The sequence below is a fragment of the Lynx rufus genome, unplaced genomic scaffold, assembly GCF_022079265.1.
Source record: "Lynx rufus isolate CCGP_SWC_20201006 ecotype Redwood Valley unplaced genomic scaffold, mLynRuf1.p SCAF_4, whole genome shotgun sequence".
In the NCBI taxonomy this organism is placed as follows: Eukaryota; Metazoa; Chordata; class Mammalia; order Carnivora; family Felidae; genus Lynx; species Lynx rufus.
In genome coordinates, this window is record NW_025814856.1 from 144,503,920 (window position 1) to 144,525,185 (window position 21,266).

Sequence of the window (21,266 nt, forward strand, 5' to 3'; positions counted from 1 at the left end):
CCATACTTCATGATAAAAACTACACTCCAATCAAATTGTGCTATTTGCTGATCTCAAATGTTTTTTGCCTTCCCCTCTCCACAAAAAAAATCCTACAGTCAGGAATGCCTTGGGCTGAGACTATAACAGCTAGGACATCAACGGACTACTTGTCTTTATTTTATTAAGTAACTCCTGTCACACTCCCCTTAGAAGGATCTTGGCTAGATAAGAGCCATCACAGATGTCTGTGTTCATGACCATCATTCACTCATTTTCTTCACTCTTGGAGATTCACAGATACCTCCCCCAAGTCTCCGATTTGTTAAAATGAAAAATATTCTAATCAAACCATACAAGCAATTTATCACTAAACAGATTTTCATTTCACTATCAGTCCATTATGATCTGTCTGAATTAGTAAGATAGGAAACACTGGAAGCCCCAATTTACACTGAAATTTCTTAGCAATCAATGTTTCTAAAGAGAGAAATTCTGAACAGCAGAGTAAAGGAAAATTTATGAGTTGGGAAAATATATAATTTTATTAATAGGCAGACACTCCACCAAATGAATTTATACATCTCCTTCTCAGTCAAGATACTAAGATTTTTAAAAACACACTACTAACATGGTGACAGAAATGTCACCAATGTTGTAGTAAGAGAAGCGAATGTTACAGAACTAATGAATTTCCATCAGAGTCATCAGATCATTTCAGAATGGGTTAAGTTGCTACCATTTGCTATTCCCATTAATATCATTGTCATGTAAAAGGTTTAATTTTCAGCTATTTTTGTTCTAGATAAAAATCTTTGTCATTAAAATGAGGGATGATTTTGATATTTAATATATTCCATGGCATACTCTAGTGTGGTACTAATTTGGCCTTTTCAGTATTCTGCATATTAATTGACAATCCAGCCCTCCTCCATTCCCCAGATAAGTGAGTGTTGAAATAGAATGGACAACCAATCAAGTCACAGAATACTGAAAGGATCGATATAGAAGAAATGTGTTGCTCTAATCAGGAGCATACACAAGGCACTAAAATTATTTTCTCCCATACTAATGACTAAGATAGAAACAGGAATAATGAACATACCATCTGAATCCTTTTATGTGACAGTATTACCAAAGTATAGCAATGCTCCCCAAAAGTGAAAACTAAGTATTTCTTTTTTTAGTCAAAAGAATAAAACTGCGATCTCACTTAACTTTTGGAACAATGCATTTTATCAGATTCTGCAACAACTGGCAAATTATGTCCTGTATTGAATTTTTCATAGCAATCTGTTTCATGCACAGAAAATGTGACCTGTAGTTGAAGAATGTACAGGATCATTGCAAAAAATATATCATTCCAATACATACTCTATTAGTTTCCTTCTCTTGTAGAATTATCACTCTGGTCGTACTGAAATCAGCTGCTTAAATAATGCATTAACCCTGCTTCCAGAAGCTGTTGTTTTCATTTGAGTGGGCATTTCCTCTAAAGATAAACTTGGGATTCTAGTCCAAGAAGATAATATAATTTGTCATCATTTGAAGTTCAATTGAATGCTTGAATCATTTTTATAGCAATAACGACATAATTTAAAATTTCACAGAAAAAGATTATGGTATCATGGACACTAACAACAGGTGTGGACAGTTCTCTGATTAAATCAATTAACCCAATCTGTCCAACAGCACCAGGCCTTTTCTACATTTTCTGCAATAGCACAACTCTGGGAGAAATGTTAAACACACTAACCATTGTGTATAATAAACTCTCATGCCTTATTATATGCAGAAGAACAGATCCCAGCTATCTTCACATCTTTCCAGAGAAACCTTATTCCAATAATATAACTTTAGACTCTGTCCTTACTAATTCTAGATAAGCCCAAATCACTTCCATGGTCTTTTCCTGAACTGAAGTCTCCAAGAAAGACAACGAATTATCAATATAATTTCTTCCTTTAAACTCTCAAAAACAGTTACTCAAAAACAGCTGGGGGCACTTTAATTTTTCCATAAAATTTTGTTAGTACTCTCATAGAAAAACACCTACATTTTATTCAGTAATTCTCAATAAGAATGATAGTATTTTTTTTCAATATATGAAATTTATTGTCAAATTGGTTTCCATACAACACCCAGTGCTCATCCCAAAAGATGCCCTCCTCAATACCCATCACCCACCCTCCCTTCCCTCCCACCCCCCATCAACCCTCAGTTTGTTCTCAGTTTTTAAGAGTCTCTTATGCTTTGGCTCTCTCCCACTCTAACCTCTTTTTTTTTTTCCTTCCCCTCCCCCATGGGTTTCTGTTAAGTTTCTCAGGATCCACCTAAGAGTGAACACATATGGTATCTGTCTTTCTCTGTATGGCTTATTTCACTTAGTATCACACTCTCCAGTTCCATCCACGTTGCTACAAAGGGCCATATTTCATTCTTTCTCATTGCCATGTAGTTCTCCATTGTGTATATAAACCACAATTTCTTTATCCATTCATCAGTTGATGGACATTTAGTCTCTTAAGAATGATAGTATTTTTAAGTAACAATATGTCTCCTTTCACCCACAAAGTTATATTGTTGACCAGTGAGTGATAAGGTTTGTGCTCTAAGTTGTTTTTTGTTTGGTTCCAGTTTTTTCACATAATGGAATGGATTTACGACCTCGTGGCTAAACACACACGTAGTTAAATGCCTATAGAGATTTGGATAAGCACCTTGAAAAAAGCCCAGGACAGAGCTCTTCAGCACCTTGTTCTAACCAACGTTTTACATACTGCTCTTCATTCCAATGAAAGCTACAGAGTATAAGGTAGGAATAAAAATGCACAAAGTCAAATATGACAATAAGAATATTGCTGAAGTATAGCCTTGGGGGCTACTTCAGTATTGTTTTAAGATGATTACCAGTCTTAATCCCTCTAGTGTTGGATGTTAAATTCCACTGCCTTTTTTTTTTAATTTAATGACTTGCTAATGTAAACTTCCATCTAGAACAATCAAATAGTATGTCATTTATTCAAATTTACAGTGGCTCTAATGTGCCAGCAAACTCCCTCGTCAAAACAGACAACTTTTAAAAATGTTCGCCTGAGTCAGGAGCTCTACTTCCTAAATTAGCACCAAAGTGTCACCTTGATAGACCATGAACAACAAAATCATTTATAATAAACCCAACTTCCCCTGACAGTGGACCGCCTAGGCCATGCATCTATAGGAGCTCTAATTATTTCATACAGATCAGAGAGCACTTAAAGATGCTCAGACTTCCACAGTCTGTCACCTCCAAATATAATCATCTGATAAATATATGCTTACCAATCTCCCTTGAGATCTGAGTGAAGGCCTCCACACCACTCTCTCCATAGTTGCCCTCAGAAGCCAGTGTTGACACATAATTCCACCCCAGTGCTGTAACAATGTCCACCATGGCTTGCGCTTGGTAGGAGTCAGGCGGGACTACCCGAGAGAAGAAGTCATACCTGGTGTTATCACTTAGCTCTGGGGCTGTGGATGCATAGCTGATTTGAGGTATCTGCAAAACAAATGACAGATCATTTCAACCCATGAGGAACCTTGTCAAACAATGAGACTAAATAAGACACAACAGACTAAATAGCCAGTAACCTAAACATACCAGCTGGAAGCCAAAATACGGTTTTGTGACCACCGATTTAATTAGAAAGTATTATATAAATGTCTGTAGGATCACTTTCTTTCACAACACATTTCTAAACAGCAAGAATGAATTTAGTTTTGCTTCAGGTTCTGAAGCCAAAGCAAAACATTTGTGTGCTTTTTGCTGCTTCTTTTTTACATCATAAATGATAAGTTCTGGTACAGAAATGCGACCAAAATGAAGGTATAATACATACACATATCTGAAAGGTCACCTCTGAAATTGTCTTTGGCTTTAGGTCATAAAGGTTACATGACTACAAACAGAGAATTTAATAGACTTTTTTTTTACACGTGATACCATTTCAGTCTTAAGATTATTGCTTTTGGTAAATTATTTTAAATATATAGTTTTGCAAGTTTATTCACTATTTACTGATATAATCATTGAGTATCACAAAAAGATTTGGGAATACCAACTGTGTATTTTCTAATAGAAAGATCTTTCCAGTTCCCCACCCAAACAAAATCACAAAACAGGAATCTATACTGTAATTTCTTTAGGAAAAGAGAATGTTTTCTGACATACACAGGGTGAACTGCCAGATTTTCAAAATTAGGAATCCTGTGTCATTCATCCTACATAAATTCAAAGTGAGTAACAAATTAACTACATGCCACAAATCTCCCCCCCAAAAACCTTGTAAAATATAACATTTACTCATATATCCAAGTGAGGACTTCTACTCTACCAATGAAAAGTGCTAGTATAGAAGAGCACATGGACGCTAAAGCAGCACAGTGGAGGGACATTCAGGCTAGATGGGGCACAGACGACACAAGAAATCTGGCAGACAATGAAGGGAAGGACATTATAGCCACAAGGAACCACATGTCCAGAGGCATAGAGTCAAGAAAGGGCATGGTAGATTCCAGGAATTGCAGCGTTTCACACGGTGGGAATGCAGGATAGCAAGGGAGGAACACCAGGAAATAAAACAGCAAAGCTGGACAGATAAAGTGCTAGTCAGGTATGACAAAAAGTGTGGATTTTATCACAAAGGCATGGGGAAGCACAGAATGACTGTCACTAAGCTAGTGGCGGAATCAGATTTTTGTTTTAGAAAGTTCACCTGGCAGCAGTGGAGAGAGTGGCGGCCCTCAAACTTCAGCGTACACCTAGGTAGTCACATTCCAGCAAATTCTGACTTGGTATGTCTAGAGGTTTAGAAATCTGCCTTTTACTATGCTCTCCAGAACAATCTAATGCAGGTGAGCCTACACTGTGCTTAGAGATAAATTAAAGGAAAGCCATGCTAAATGCAGGACAACCAGTTAGAAAGTATGTAAGTATGAAAGAAAGTATGAAAACTGAACTAAGGCAATGATGGAGAAGGGGTGGGGAAGGGGGAGGGTGTAGAACCTGTAAGTATCTAAAAATCAAGTAAAAGTGTAGGTAATGAGGAGAAATGTGGAATGACTCTTAGTTCCATGGCTTTGGTAACTGGGCAGATGATATTTGTTATTTACCAAGCTACACAGAAGAAGAGGAGATTTGGAAGACAAAAATGATGACTTTAATTTTGTATTTGTTTTTTTGGATCCTCCTATGATATGAATGAAAGCAACTAAAAAGTAGGCAATAATATTGAGGATATGAAGCTCAAGAGTCTTCAACACTGGAGGTAAAGAACGGTGGGGGCATAGTGAAGGAGGTAGTGAAAGCCATGACAGTGCATGGGATCACCCAATGAAAGTATGAAGGGTGAAAGAAGGGTTATTTGGGAGCATGTGCTATGTAACAGTGCATCTCACCACCCCTCTGCTGCCACACCATAGTGTGAAAATTCAGAGGTCAAAATGACTCCAAGGTGCCCAATTCAGGTTGTTTGGTTAAAGACTCAGGTTTGACTAGTACATAAAGCAATTAACTGTGCTATCCATCAGATCCCATAATTAACGTGAGTGCTAAGATGTCAAAAAGGCTGCAGTTCCATCTTCCCACATAGGGTTGCATAGTCTGGAATCTGTCACCCACCACACCCTGGCCAGATAATTCCCAGTCCACATGGAGGTTTTGACTCTCCTCTTGACATCCTTGAAAAGCCCTCAACATTTGAAAAACCTTTCATAGGTCTAGAGAGTCCTACTCCATACCAATGGTCAGTTAAGTAAAACTAAACTTTCCAAGATATAAAAGCCTCAGTTACCCCGGGAGCAGTTAGAACAATGTGCTTGGAGCTCTCCAGGGTCCTGCAAGATCCAATCAGCTTCTGTGTAACCTGTATCTATCTATACTGACTGTAACAATGATTTAGCCTATTTAACTCCCAATTCTGTCCGATCCTGTTCTGGTGGGATTATGTTAACTTGCTTATTAACATCGTGAGACCATAAAAACCAGTCTGACCTGCCTTCCTCCTGCCCCTTTGCTTTCTCTGCTAGATACACTGGCCCTATCTTGGCAGACTGTTCCCTTGATTAGACTTTGTGCCTTTCTAGTAAATGACTACTCAGCAAGGACACCCCTTCAAATCTCAAACTGAACACCAAATCTGGACCCTTTTCACCTTTTATTGCCTGCTTATAAATAACCTTGGAAAGAGACAATGAATGACTCAGTGAGATCTATCTTTTACTGAATAAAACTTTCGCAAAGATCAGGAGCATGTGCATTTCTATGTTCTAATGAAAGAGATTCGGCAGCCTGACTTTCACTTTAGAAGGAATTCTGTGCATGTGTGAGTGGTGCGTGCGTGTGTGTGTGTGTGTGTGTGTGTGTGTGTGTGTGTGTAGAGGGACATAGGGGAGCATTCTATAGGAAATTCTTTAGCACTATACCATTTCCTTGTCCTATTTGGATATATACCCTAGTTGGGTATATAATAATCCTCCCACTTCCTCAGCTACTCAGAGTCCAGCAGTAAAATGTCTTACACAACCCCCACCTGGCCTATAAGAATGAGCCACCCCTTTCTAAAAATGAGCACAAAGTGTGAAAATTGAGTGTTTGAAACCAAAACTAATTATCTCAAATTACTACCTTCAGTCAGTCACTTTCAGGGCTGTTTAATTAGCAGTCAGCATCATGTTTAGGATTAATTAAACAGGTGTAAAGGGTATATAAAATAAAAGTGCAGATAGAAAATGGTTGTTTGAATAATTAGGTAAAGGACTTTCTCCCCAAAGTCTTGAGGAGTTTTCTCTTTGCAGATCAATGTGTGTAAAAGTAATGTGAGAGTACATGTTTGATTTTCCACTTGTTCAATTTTGGCTATGTTGCAGTCTACAATAATAGACACCAGGACATACTGATCATATTTTAAGATAGATTTTCATGTTGTCATGAAGTCACATCTCATTTTAATTTTATTGTGGTTGACCACTAAGCATTGGCTCATTAAACATTTTAATTTCTGTGCATTATTCTCAAATTAACCCCCTACTGACAACTGAAGTGAAAACTTTTTTTAAAACCTGGAATGTTACTTTTTCTTTTCCCTACACTAAATCTATCCTAATGAATCCCTTCACCCTGGAGTTTCATCTACTAGAAAAAAAAAAACAGTAAAAAACAAGTAGTGGGTGAGGGACAGAAGTAGAGAGATAAATGAGAAACAAAACAAGGAGAATGTACCAAGAAAACAGGGTGTTAGGGAAAGCATTCTGCATCAGCTCATTCTTTGGAAGAAAAACATCCTTCATGAGCCTCTGTTAACTCTCACTTGCCCATTCAAAAGATACTATCCAAACTCTTCTGGATCACCAAGCCCTGATATCAGACTCTGTCCTATCCTCTTCCCAACCTCTTACCTTCCCTGTCATGCCCTGACAGTGTCTGCACTTCTGCCCATGCTGTTCCCTCTATAGCCCATTCTGCCCAGATGCAATATCCAGTTCAAAAGTCACCTCTTCCTTGGGAAACTTTCGCTAATTCTCTCAGGCAGAGCTGTCTTTTGCTGTTCCTCACTCTCATAGCCTCCATCATCTGACAATACAACCATGACTGTGTGCTGGCTTAGAAGCCTCCCGCGGACAAATTCTCTATTGCTTAATTTGGTATCCCTAGCATCTTACAGAGAAAATATTTAACGAATGCTTGGAGACAATTAGTTAATTGAACTGTGGCAGAATTTTGATGCAGACTCTTCCCCCACAGCCTTCTACCCTGAATCCCATCAAAATATTGGATAGGCTATTCTCCATTCGTCCTTCTTGTTCCTTCTCCTTCCTGCTATGTGTCCTAGGAATCTGCTCTGTGACTATCTCACTTGAGTTCCTTCACCTCAGGCTTCCATCTGAGTATGGTCATTAGGAGACACCAACAGAGATGGGAGGGCAGGGGACAGAAGTGAGAGTATTGATTCTCCCAACTCCTTCCCCACAAACTTGGTGTTTCTCTACCTAAGCCCTCATCTACAGCTAAAGCTCTTGCAAAGTTTTAGTGACCATTATGTACTCTTGCCCCTTTAGATCTTCCCAGTGTTGCTAGTTTCTGAGTACTTCCTATCCAGTGTTGGATCCTTTAACTGTGCCCACACCTTATAAATAGTATTGTTATTAACCTTTCTTCCATGACCCCTTCAGTGTGCCAGAAGCCTGACTAATACACCCACACTTCCAGGTCTCTGTAGAAGAGACATCCACTCTCATGCTTCCCTACCCTCAGCCCTGCCCTAACTTCTCAGCCCTTCTCCATCCATTGTCCCTTCCAGCCTTCTCTATCACTGTCCTTACACAATTATTTCCTTTATCTTTCAGTGCCTCATCACATGAAATTGCATCGCTTGAAAACACCTATCATTTTGCTTTTTTTTTTCATTTTGCTTTTTATCATTTATTTTCCTTGCGATGAGTTTTCATAAGAATATGTAGCACTTAAATTAAGGCCATATTTCCATTACTCAAATAAAGGATATCTGGGGCAATTAATTGCACAACTCAAGATTTGTTTGTTAGGAACATTGGTTTAGTTAGAAAAAAACCTCTTCTTTTTCCACTACATTTTCACTTGAGCCCACAGAAGAAGAGATTTCCTGGGGCACCTGGGTGGCTGAGTGAGTTAAGTGTCTGACTTCAGCTCAGGTCATGATTTCATGGTTTGTGAGTTCAAGCCCTGCATCAAACTGTCTGCTGTCACTAAAGAGCCCGCTTCAGATCCTCTGTCTCCCTTTCTCTCTGCCATTCCCCACTCACACGTGTGCTCTCTCTCTCTCTCTCAAAAATAAATAAACATTTTAAAAAAGAAAAAGAAGAGGAGATTCCTACCCCTAACCTCACCCTTGGGGAATTATAAAATGCATATTTCTACCTAGATCTCTACCTCTTACTTACTCTCCCCAAAGGAGAGAGAAGACAGAACAAGAGGTCAGATTCTACACTTAGTGGGGCAAGAGTCATGAACAGGCTCTGCCTTCGTTCTTTGACCTGCCCACACACATCCCAGGTTTCTTTTCTCTGTATGGCAAGGAGACCAGGCTAGGCCTCCCTTTCTGGGAAAGAAGCCCACCCCTCCTCTCCATATTCCACAGACAACCAGCTGTGTGGCAGAGCAGGAGGCCCAAAGCCCACGTCACTGGTTAATAAGATTTCTGTGCAGGTAGAAATGAGTCCTAAGGTTGAGATGTAGTGTGTAATTAGGAGGCACCATTTTAGCCTCAAGTCCACACTAAATGTTTTCCAGTCCAGTTCTTAACAGACAGCCATGTGTCTGAGGAAGTTATGTGATGTTTGCCCAGCTGTTAATAAAACTAGTTACTCAGTTCACGTTAAGCTAGTCATTCTAAGAATCTTGGCCTTATAAACCCTAAGAAATACCAAAAGTCTGACTTAGAACTCAAGGAAACAAAAGTTCTACTCTAGAAAAAAGAAATTCAGTTACAGCCTCTTGGATATTTTGATAAAAGTAAACAAATATATATAGAAAGTACATATTTTAAATGAAAGTCAGCAGAGATTTTGGTCTTCTCATGACTGTTCTCTATTTCTAGACAGAATCTCAGATTTTTGCCTAGGACTTGGCTGCTCAGAAGACAACATTTTTCCAGCCTTCTTTGCTATGATCATTAGCAGTGGTTGAGGGTAACTTTTGAAAAATGGACTTGAAGGAAAAAGGCATGTCTTTCTCATGCACCTCCCTCTTTCCTGTTGGCCAGAATTTGGACAGGACCTCTAAAATTCCATTAGCCATTTCAAGTCATGCCCCAGTGATGGCAAAGCAAAAAGCCACACCTCTTGGAACATCTGGGTGGCTCAGTCGGTTAAGCATCCAAGCATCCAACTCTTGACTTAGGCTCGAGTCATGATCTCACAGATCAAGCCCCTGTAGAGTGAAAGCCTGCTTGGGAATCTCTCTCCTCCCTCCCCCTCCACCCACCTCTGCCTTCCTTCCCCTCCACTCTCAAAATAAATATTTTTAAAAAGCCACACCCTAGTCAAAGGAATTACAATATCTGGATTCCTAAAACTACAGGACTATTTTTCCTGCTTCCTTCCTTAACCCTCTTAAATCTACTCTACACCAGTAATGAAACTGATCTTTAAAAAAAATCACATAATATCAAAATCTTGCTCAGAATCCTTCAATATCTTCCCATCGCTCTTATAATAAAGCCTAAAATTCTTGCTACAGAATCCTTGTAGATTTAGCATCTGACATCTTTCCCCTCACTCCCCTGATCCAGCCACAGGAGCTTCCTCTCTGTTCCCTGACCCAGCCAAGCCCTTTTTGCTCTCCAAACTTCATGCTTATTGCTCCATATGCTTTTCTCAAGTCTTTCCAGGCTTTCCTCATCCTTCATTCAGCCTTAGCTCCAATGTCTCATACCCAAATGAACCTCCCTTGACCCCCCACTTCCATGGTGATCTCCCCACCCCCATTAGTACCTCACTACCCTATTTATTTCCTGTATTATACTGATCACAACTTGTGTTAATTTGTGTATACTGTTTCCTCTACTAAAATGTAGATTCTATAGGGGTGTTCTTTGTGTTGTTTACAACTGTAACGTGAGCTTCTATCCCATAGTAGAAGTTCAATAAATATATATTGAAAAAACTAACCCATCCATCAATCAAGGACCGCTTTTATTATTTTTCTCCAAGCATTATGATTTTGAAAGATTTTTCTATAAAACTATTTAAGGAAAAATTCATCCATTTCCCATTTTCCTTATTACTTAAAGATCTATTCATTTGCTAAAGCTTCTGATCAGCATGAAATATTTGTTGTTACCAAGCTGAGGTGATAAAATTCCAGGTCAAATCAACCAAGTGCCATTTCAGCTGTAGGTGTGCAGGCTCATCATAGGGAGGCAGGCTACTGCTACCAAGCTTTTTGAAATGCTGGAAATGGCCATGAAAATTTCATAACTATCTTGGCTAACATTTCAATCTGTCATTAAAGAAGCATAAAAATCACACTTCTAATCAAGGACCAAAGTCAGAGATTTTAAAATCATTTGCCCCTTCTTGCTTATCTTCATCTGTAAGATGGACATTCTAGACAGGGCTGCAAATGCTTCTATCTCCCTTAAAGGCCTGTGTCTCTCCCTGTTGTCATCACTGAGTCTTACTATACATGACTGAGAGGGTATGATGGGGTATTGTTGAGATGCAAAGGGGCTGAGGAACTTTAAGACACCATAAATACTCATTCATGCTCCAAGAAGCTTACAGTTCCACTCCAGCTGCCTTATGGGTGTTTCCCATTGTTCACATATCAAAATACTGTGGATTAGCATAAAACTTGCCTTGTCTGTTCAAAACACTATGAATCTTGCATCTATATCTCTCATTTCCTGGTTCGTCAAAGATCCCTAAAGGGCCAAGACAACCCCAACAAGACTAGCAATGAACCACCTGAAGCACAGTTCAGAGGAAGTCCCTCAGAATCCTGGTAAATTTAAGTCTTCCTATAAGACACTCATATACATCTAAAAACAGGTTTGTAGACAGAAGACAATTTAAGAGCTGAGTCACACACCTCTTTATCATCAATTCCTGCCAAAAAGGCTTTTGTTCTTGTTTATCTCTACAAACAACCTTGCCCATTGATTATTGAACTTAATAGTGGAGAAGGTTAGTGGGGTGGGTTCCTCGTGCTGTTCAATAGCATCATTGGTTTTCTCCAGTGAAAGATCAGCTTGAAGCTATGCTCTTTCCTCAGGGGGTAGTGCTTGTCTGAGCACTTCTTCAGTGATGCTGGCCTTAGCAACAGCACCCATCACTATGAGAGCTTCCTGCCACCTGGCCTTGGGATGGATTTATTGTTTTACAGAACTAGGTCCAGGAAAGTATAATGATTACGGCCATTTAACTTTGTCATTTCAGATGTGACTACTTTGCTGGTATTAAAGTCACTAGCTCCTTGTGACAAAACAGGAATTTATAATCAGAAATTACATAAAAATAAGAAGCTGAAGCTAGAAGTCAATGTCTAGCATTGACCCTCCTTTCCTCACACTGTCCTGAGCTGTCTTGCTCCTCTCAACTTCACAAAAATGAATAAGGAGAAGGAAAAGGAGAAAAGAAAAGTAGAGCCAAAGAGTGGAATAATAGTGAAGAGTGATGACCACCCTCTATTTGCTTTTCCCAAAACATGAAGAAGTACTATTTCTCTCCCAAACCAAGACCCACTCAAAGCAATCCTGCCTGCACAGTAGACAGACAGTAATCTTCCTATTTGTATAAGTTAGTGCCAAATGTGAAATTCAGTTCCTGGCTTTCTTCTCAGTTGAATTCCCAGTCAATTCAAAGAAGGACACAAATTTTGTGTTTTGATACACAGTGGAGCTTAGCAAAAGGAGAGGAAGTCTATTGAAATAGGAAATTGTGGAGGCCATGGAGAGAGAGAGAGAAAGAAAGAGACAAGGAGAGAGATTTCACCGTATTCTATCTTTATCCTTCTCCACAATATCAGCTCTTCCAGAATAAGCAAACTCTACCTACACACCACACTGACAGGGCCTGTGGTTAATTAACATAGCTGAGTATAGCATGCTGCTGGTAGGTTTAAGGTCACAAGTTTAATTCCATTATGGGCCAGGATGCAGACTGTACCCCTTACCAGAACCTTCCTCCTCACAAATGTACAGCATCGATAACAAAGCCAACCGGAGAGAGGAGAGACAAAGTCAATTCATTTTCAGTCCTAGATAAATAATTCAAAGATGGCTTGCTACTGATGTGAATCTGAAATTTCAGAGGCATATATGAAGAGCTAGTCATAGGAGGCACACTTTCTTCAAAACAAAAAGAGTGCATTTTTGTACATATGTATACTTGAAAATATACATATATATATATATATTACACTTACAAAGTCATTTCTTGGTTTCAGATAATCCATTTAGATATCCTACTAATTGTAATAGGGTACATTTTTCTCCCCACTTTTTCAAAGGTATCGTATGAGTCAGGGAAGTGACACATTCAAATTGGGGTAACTCCAGGAGGGTTCATAAAGGGACAATTTTCAAGGCAGGGGCAGTATATAGACAATGGCAGTTAATGCCATAATCCAGTAAAAGTCAGAAGTCAGGTAGCAGTTGTTACCTCTGGGCCCGACGAGCTACAGAAACCAGAAGGAGTCAGGAATGAAAGCCATCTCGACAAAAACAGTGGCTTCCCAGGGGAGACACAGCCAGTCCCTGATAATTCCACAGAAAGAGATTCAAAAGAATTATATTCTGACCTCCTGCTGGCCCTCTCCTTGACCAAACTCACTGAAAATCAAGGGGAAAAAGAACCTGTTGATCCTGTCTGGATAGAATTTTCTCCCAAGACAGTGAACAGAAGGCAAAAGAGAGAAAGAAGGTGGATATGAGGGGCAAGCAAATGCTATCCATGCCAGGTATCATTCATCATTGATCATTATACACTTTAAGTACATTTACATACAACTGTGCAGATTTCCAGTTTCCTATATTATGTTGTTTTTTTATAACTTGATGATTTCAAATAGTTTTGGCAGAACATCTCTACTAAGACATTTTGGTTTGGCTATTGGAAATTCCAACCCTAAAACTAGCCAGTTAAGTTAGAATTTCTTTTGAAAAATAAGTAGGGGCGCCTGGGTAACTCAGACGGTTGAGCATCCCACTCTCGATTTCAACCCAGGTCATGATCTCACAGTTCCTGACTTCGAGCTCCGCATTGGGCTCTGCACTGTCAGTGCTTGGGATTCTCTTTCTCTCTCTCCCTCTCTGCCCCTCCCCTGCTTGCAATCTCTCAAAAATAAATAAATAAAATTAAAAAAACAAAAAAGATGCTAAGAAAAAAAGAAGAAATTCCTTGTTTGAAAAAGAACTGTAATGATGTTAATCAAATTGGTAATGGCATTTGACTTCTAACCTGTTTATTTAAAATGAAAGACAAGCAATCCGTGAACATGAAAGAATTTACATATAAACAACCATAATTATACCCTATAAGATTAATAAACTTTTTCTACATCTGCTAATTACATTTTACAATGAGAACGCACAGTAGCTCCTAAGGGAAAGAGTTGTTATAATCTATCAAGTCACTAGTAGTGTGGGAATTTTTAAGCCTAACCACCCTGCATATATTCATCCAAAAGTTCTAACAGCAAGTTGGATTTAAAACCTTCACTTTTTAAGGAAGGGACTTTAATATTCCAACTAGTTCTATAGTTCCCTTAATTTATGGCTTCCCCTGACCTTCAGTTTCTCCTTACTCAAAAAATAAGTGAACACTATTTTTTTCTTATTTCCATACATTTCAGCACACTGTAATTTCTAGAAAATGATAACCATACGCAAAATTGCAAATTAAAAAGGTTAATTCAGACACGCACTTTTTCTGATTAGTGGCTAAATTAAATACAATGTCTTTTTAATGGTTACTTTTTGATTAGTCCATTCAGTAAACTAGCTCCCACTACATGCCTGACACCATGACAGGCTCTGGGTATAGGGCAGTAAATAACACACGGCCCTTCCACCCCCACGAAGCATATGGTCAGATGAAAAAGACAGGCTTTAAAGAAACAATCACCCAAATAAAGCACTTAACGGCAACTGTAATGAGCACTGCAAATGAGAAGTACAGGCTGCGAAGAGTAACAGGGTAGCTCATCTGCTCTGAGGGAGACTGGGAAGGCTTCCCTGAGGAAATGCCAGTAAGTTGACACATGAAAAGTGAGGGAGAAAAGGGAAGAAACGCTGAACACTGGCCACAGATTGTCTCTCACTTCAGCCTTCTTTCAGCTGTGTAAACCACCCAATTCGTATAGTGAGGAGGTGGGGGGGGGGGGGGCGGTGCGCGGCAGTCAACTAACAGGTACTTCAACTTAGAAACTTGCCACAAGCTGAATAACATTATAACAAAGACCACTACTCCCCATGCTTTTTACACATACTATTTCAACCAGTATATGCATAATTTGGGTTCGTATATCAGAACTATTTAAGAAAATAACTATGTAATTATTAGCAGGAAACTGCATTATGTTCTCATAGACTCTGAGGCTTATAAGGGTCAGGAATGAATAAACAAAGTAATGGATAGATGGGAGATGAAAGAATGGATAAATCCAGCACAAGCTAAGCACACAGGAAAAATAAACAACTTTAAGGCAAGGGCCCAGGAAAAAATAAATGCATACTTTATATTAGTTATAAGCTCTAATAGTTGTTTCCTTTAGGAAAGAAAATAAGTGATTGAAAAGTAAAAGAAACACTTCATTTTTACTTAGGCAGTGAAGTCTTTGGGATAGGATTTCAAAAGACCCGAGAAATAGGTTAGAAATAACCCAGGAGGAGAATAATTTGGGCTTTTTTTTTCTTACAAGATAATATACATTTTCAGCACCTCTCAGGAGGAGGAAAAAGAAATAAATGGATCTGTCCACCTCTGAAAACTCTGCTCAGTGACCCAGCATCCTAGGGAGACAAAGAGAATATCATTCTCTGATTTCATTGTATCTTACTACTACTGCCATGATTCCACTGTATTCCAGAGTAAAAGATACCTCTCGAAAAAGTTTTCAAACAGTTTGGGATTTTGAAATGAAATCTATTTCTAAGTATCCTTTTAAACAAAAGATAGGGAAAACTTCTCAATCAGTTCCTTAGGACAGTAAAAATTTTTGTAAAGAAGTTTTTTTATATGAGTATGAAAATTGATGTTATGATTTGTTACATTAGAAAAACCAAAATAATGCCATGGCACGTTCTTAGCTTCATTTTCTAACTCACTTAAAAATTTAACTCCCCACCTACTTGTTCCCATCACTGTTGACTTTAAACTATCACCTAGGATTTAATTTTCCTCTTCTGCTGATTTCTTTGCTATGCAATCACCACTGTGGTTCAAATTTTCCCCCAAGCATATCAGCAGTAAAACATTAAAAAAAAATTAAAAGTTAGTAATTATAACCAACAAATTGAAGTCAATAAACCTTACGCTGGCAAATATTCCATTTAGACTGGCATTTTATCACTCAATAATATATGATTTGAATTCTGAACATAATGTAGAATGTTGAAAAGGACATTTGTCTGTGCAAATAAGCTTCCCAGTAGACAATTTCTTATATTTTCAGTGATTACCCACGTTCACTGATATCAGGTTTTCAACTGATTATTTATCCCCCAGTTGGCATTCAAGTACTGATTCTGAACACCAAATATGACTGGAAATTTTCATTTCCTTTATGCTGTCTAAGCTGGTCAATTCAGTATGTCAGAAGAGGGTGCAAAAGAGGTTAAATGTCTTAGGTGTAGTTCCATTTACATAAGGAAAAAACCTACCACATTCCAAAGTCCTAATAGTTGATTTCATAAATGGCCATCATTGGAAAATAGCAAATAGGTGAAAGAATGTAAATGACTCATATTCTATTATTCCACTACATATTGGAGAATGTGCCAAGCACATGTTCCTCTGCCAAGCAAGATCATTATCATCTTAGTATCCAAAAGGCAACACATTAAGTTTCTTCAAAGTATACTGATTAGCCCTTTTCTTTACATCTCTGCTCCATCCACAATTCTCTTTTGAGGAGGCTAGCTTACTGCTGTTGATAAACCTCTTTACGTGTCATATCCCACCTGCACACCTAACTAAAGAAACTCTGTGTATGTGCATGTATGCACGCACACCTATACATGTGTATGTGTTTGGCTGGTTTTGCCAACATTTATTTAACATATTGTGCAGCCAAGAACTTGCTAAGTGTTCTATCCCAATTTTAGAGATAAGAAAACTGAGATCTGGAGAAGTTAAGTAACTTGCCTGAGGCTGCATAATTTGTAAATGGTAGAATGGGATTCATACCTAGGCAGTGTGAATCTTGACTCATCTTTCGAACACCTCTACCCTCTACTACCTCAGATCTATTTTAAAATGTTGATTCTTCAGTAGCTCTGCTTTCCGTGACTGCTCAAGTTCCTAAAAATGCAACCACAGCTTCTTGTTCTCACCTCTTCTCGTCACATGCACAAGTCTCTCAGGGCCTCAGGTAGAGTTTGGACACCACCAACCATCACCACATAGGGCATCATAGTGAAAAGGAAATACTAACATTTACTATCAGTAAATATGATCCCTCCTTTGGTTTCTTTCAGTTGCTATAGTCCCTTATGTGGGGGGGGGGCGCGGAGGGGGGTGCTTATAGCCCAGTTAGGTACCAGCAAATTGGCCAGAGATGATGTGGGCACATGTAAAGTTTGAGCAGTTTGGGCAGCAATCATCCAGGTCCACAAGGGCAGTCAGGAGCAAAGGGGATAGTTGAGGCCCAAAGGCCAGAGAAAACATGTACAGAACAACAGGGGGTGGTTAGCAGAGTCAGAAATCAGGAAAGGTAGAAGACTGAAGGGCATTCCAGGCAGAGAGAACAGTATTTGATGAAAACAAACATATGAAAGAATATGCTTAGGAAAAGCAAACAATTCAGTGGTCTTTGTACAAGGTGCTCATGAGCCCAGTTAAGTCTGGTTTTCTGTTTGTTTGGTTTTTTCTTGGTTTTTGTTTTCATTCCAACAAGCATTTGTTAAGTACCTACTATTTGCCAATATCATCACTTGGCTTCTATGAAAAATCACTCTCCCGAATCTCTATCTCCTTTGTTGGCTATTATTCCTTTGTTTCTTCCTCTAAATGTTAGTCTTCTTTAGAATATGACCTATCCCGTTTTTCTTTCACTTCACACCCACTCCAAATCTATACATTCAGTATAAATCTCTTTTCTGAGCTCCAGACCCATGTCCTTGAAATTTCTTGAGTGTCCAACTGGTATGTCAAAACATGTCCAAAACTTACCACATCTTTACCAGCATAAACTGGAAACCAACTGGTACACCAAAGATCTCAAATCACATCATGACTTCAGCCAATTGAGCCAATCAGCCTGGCTCCAAATTTATGTAAGTGCTACATACTTTATTGTATGTAACAATTTCTAACAATGCAGTACTGAATGTTTTCCTCCTATAGCATACAATGTGTGACTTTGATACGCCTTCTCTGGCCCTCATCTTTCCTGTGTCTTTCAGTGGTCAGGTTAGCCACCATTAATGAAAATTTTTAAAAAATAAATTTAGGTCCTAAAAAATATTTATTAATTAAGGTCCTTATTTCCTTGAGAGGAAAAACAAATACCCATGTGCTTTGGTATGAAAGATATATCCACATTGCAAAAGGCTGATTTACCAGCATTGACTAAAGTATCTGTAGTCAATGAAGTTTTCTCTACAATCTTGCTGCTCGGTCCTGTCAGCACAGCACCACTATCACCTGGGATCTGCTTAGAAATGCAGAACTGCAGGCCCCATCCCAGACCTACTGAAAGAGAATCTGCACTTCAACAAGATCTCCAGGTGTTTTGTGTGCACAATAAAGTTGGAGAAGCACTGCTCTAATCTAAAGCATTGAATGTGTACTCAGGAGCACTGTATTTTCTTTTGAAAATTTTCCACATCATACTCAAAGGGATTTAAATGCATTCATTGCAAGGATTATTTTGGTATATCTTAATGCTATCATCATGAGGAGATATAAAAGCTCCCTCTCAGCTCACTTCATGAAGAAGTTGGTGCATTGAACATGATGTTCACTTACCCTAAGGTGAACAACATCTCCTAACAAGCTAGAAATGTCTTTTCACAATATCCCACTACTCACAAATTATTTTGTGATATCATAATATATGATATGCTATCATAATATCGTATTTTGTGATAATCATATTTTAAGAGTATTATATTTCAATTCTTGCATCAAATGCTGGCATGAAGTTTATTTTTTTAGTGCCATGGTAAATCTATAGACCAGTGAATACATCATGTCAAATGTTGAGTCAGTAAGAAGTTTTTAAATATATTTCTTACTTATTTGAAAATAACAGATAGGTTTTTGAAAAATAAAAATTTGACAAAGGCTGCATGATTGAAAGTCAAATATAAGATGCAATGTACCTTGTCATCAATGAACTTCCCATAGCATTCACATGCAGCAGGATAATTTAGTGACATTCATTTTTATCTGATTCTTGTAGCTCTAGGAGAACCATGAAAGAATTTTCTTTTTTTTTTCTCCTTTTGTGCCTTCCACAAAAGCAATCAAGCCTGTGTTCCCTAGAGATGAACAGGCTTTGTTTTCAGAAGCCTTAGCTTATAGAGACTGTATATCTGAATTATCTAGAGAAGGAGGATCACCCAAGGTTTGAAGAGAAGGAATTGGAAATGGAGGGAGAGAGTAGTGCTTTATCAGGGACTGGGAATGATGGAGATCTTCATTTTGCTCCCTTCCAGTGTCTGGGAACCCAGGAACCTCATCAAAGAAGCCCTCTACCTATGCTTGCCATGGAAGGAACAGAGTCACTGCCTTTGAATAGCCCATGGGGGCTACACTGAGCATCTCCACAGTGAACATCCTTATAGCACTGGAAACTGAACTATAGGCCCCAAATATGACAATGATTGAATTTCTAGACATACTAGTCAATGTGGCTCAGTGCTGGATATTTAATATAGAAGAAAAAAGTTTCTTGCACTTGAGTTTTAAAGAACAAATTTATTCCTTACAACCACTACCCTATCAGAGGATGGACTTGAGAGCTAAGACTCTGGGATACACTGTTATTCTTTAGCAGATTCTAGGAAAGTACTTTGTACACAGTAGATGATCTATATATGTTGTTGCTTAATTGCCTGGTAGTGACAGTAAAACAACTCAGGATGCCTGATTTTTAATATCTGCAGCCTACCTGGTAACATTGCTTTTCAAAAGCTTCCCACATTTTTGGTGCTTAAATGAAAATATACTTTCATTTTTTTTATGAAGAGCTAACTCCTTTTTCATAGACCATAACTTAGATATATGAAGACATTTATTGCCTTTCCAATTCTCTCTAATTTTCTAAATAATCTAAATATGTAAATGTTTTCATAATGGTTTGCCAGAGACTGTATGTAAATATCATTGGGCTCTCATTTTTTTTAAAAGAAGCAAGAAAGAAAACAAAAAACCTTTCAGGCATTTCTTTCTTTAAAAATAATACTATTTCAAACTCAAACTAGATGAGATTTATACATTGATTTTTAGTTGCCCTTTAATTTTTTTTAATTTTTAAGGAATAAAATTTGGGAACATTTAAAGCAGTTCATAATGACATTTAAGAATATGATCTACTTTGGGGCACCTGAGTGGCATCCAACTTCAGCTCAGGTCATGATCTCACTGTTTGTGGGTTCAAGCTCCTCATCGGGCTCTGCGTTGACAGCTCAAAGCCTGGAGCCTGCTTCGGATTCTGTGTGTCCCTCTGCTCTCTTTCTCTCTCTCTCAAAAATAATAAATAAATGTTAAAAAAAAAAAGGAATATAATCTACCTTAAATTAGGACTGGGAATACTGAAAATGTAGACTTTTTTTTTTCTTAAACATACAAAGAGTGAAACAACAAGTCAGATTCAAGGTGACCTTTAAAAAAAAAAAGGAGAAAAAACACACAAGAAGAGAAAGAATTGGAAATGCTGAAAGATGGGGTGAAAAAGATTTTTCAATTAAGTAGTGAAGAGACTATTTTCAGGAGAGGGGTCAAGAAGAGTGAGAAGATGGGGCGCCTGGGTGGCTCAGTCGGTTAAGTGGCCGGCCTCGGCTCAGGTCATGATCTCACGGTCCGTGAGTTCGAGCCCCGCGTCGGGCTCTGTGCTGACAGCTCAGAGCCTGGAGCCTGTTTCAGATTCTGTGTCTCCCTCTCTCTGATCCTCCCCCCGTTCATGCTCTGTCTCTCTCTGTCTCAAAAATAAATAAACGTTAAAAAAAATTAAAAAAAAAAAAAGAAGAGTGAGAAGAAAGTTAAATACTGGATTACAAACCATAATTAAAGTAATAAGGCTAGAGACTGAGGAGAAGAGGGTGGGTGGAGACAGCAGTGGGGCTTGAGGATTAAACACCAGAAACAGGAAAAGAAACCTGAAAAGAGGAGAGACAGAAGTGGGAGCCTTTAGAAAGGGAAGGAACAGTCAAAGAAGCCATTGTTTTCTCTCCAATCTTCCATTCTTGCTAAGAGGCTACCATTGGCCTACTTATATGGTGATCACCTTTCTAGACTGGTACAGACTTGGTTCAGGGTAGTTTCATTCCACCCAACCAGTCTCCTGGATTGCTGAGTCCTTTCTTGACTAACCATCAGGCATATGT

The 21,266-nt window shown here is 38.6% G+C and overlaps 1 protein-coding gene across 1 annotated transcript in view; it reads right to left on the minus strand.

Moving 5' to 3' along the window:
* The window catches only part of GRM8 (glutamate metabotropic receptor 8), a 759,669-nt gene that overhangs the window by 607,225 nt on the left and 131,178 nt on the right, over window positions 1-21,266 (minus strand). Inside the window, exon 2 of the mRNA XM_047096173.1 lies at window positions 3,301-3,517. Within this exon, the coding sequence (XP_046952129.1) occupies window positions 3,301-3,517 (217 nt within the window). The remainder of the gene's footprint in view (window positions 1-3,300; window positions 3,518-21,266) is intronic.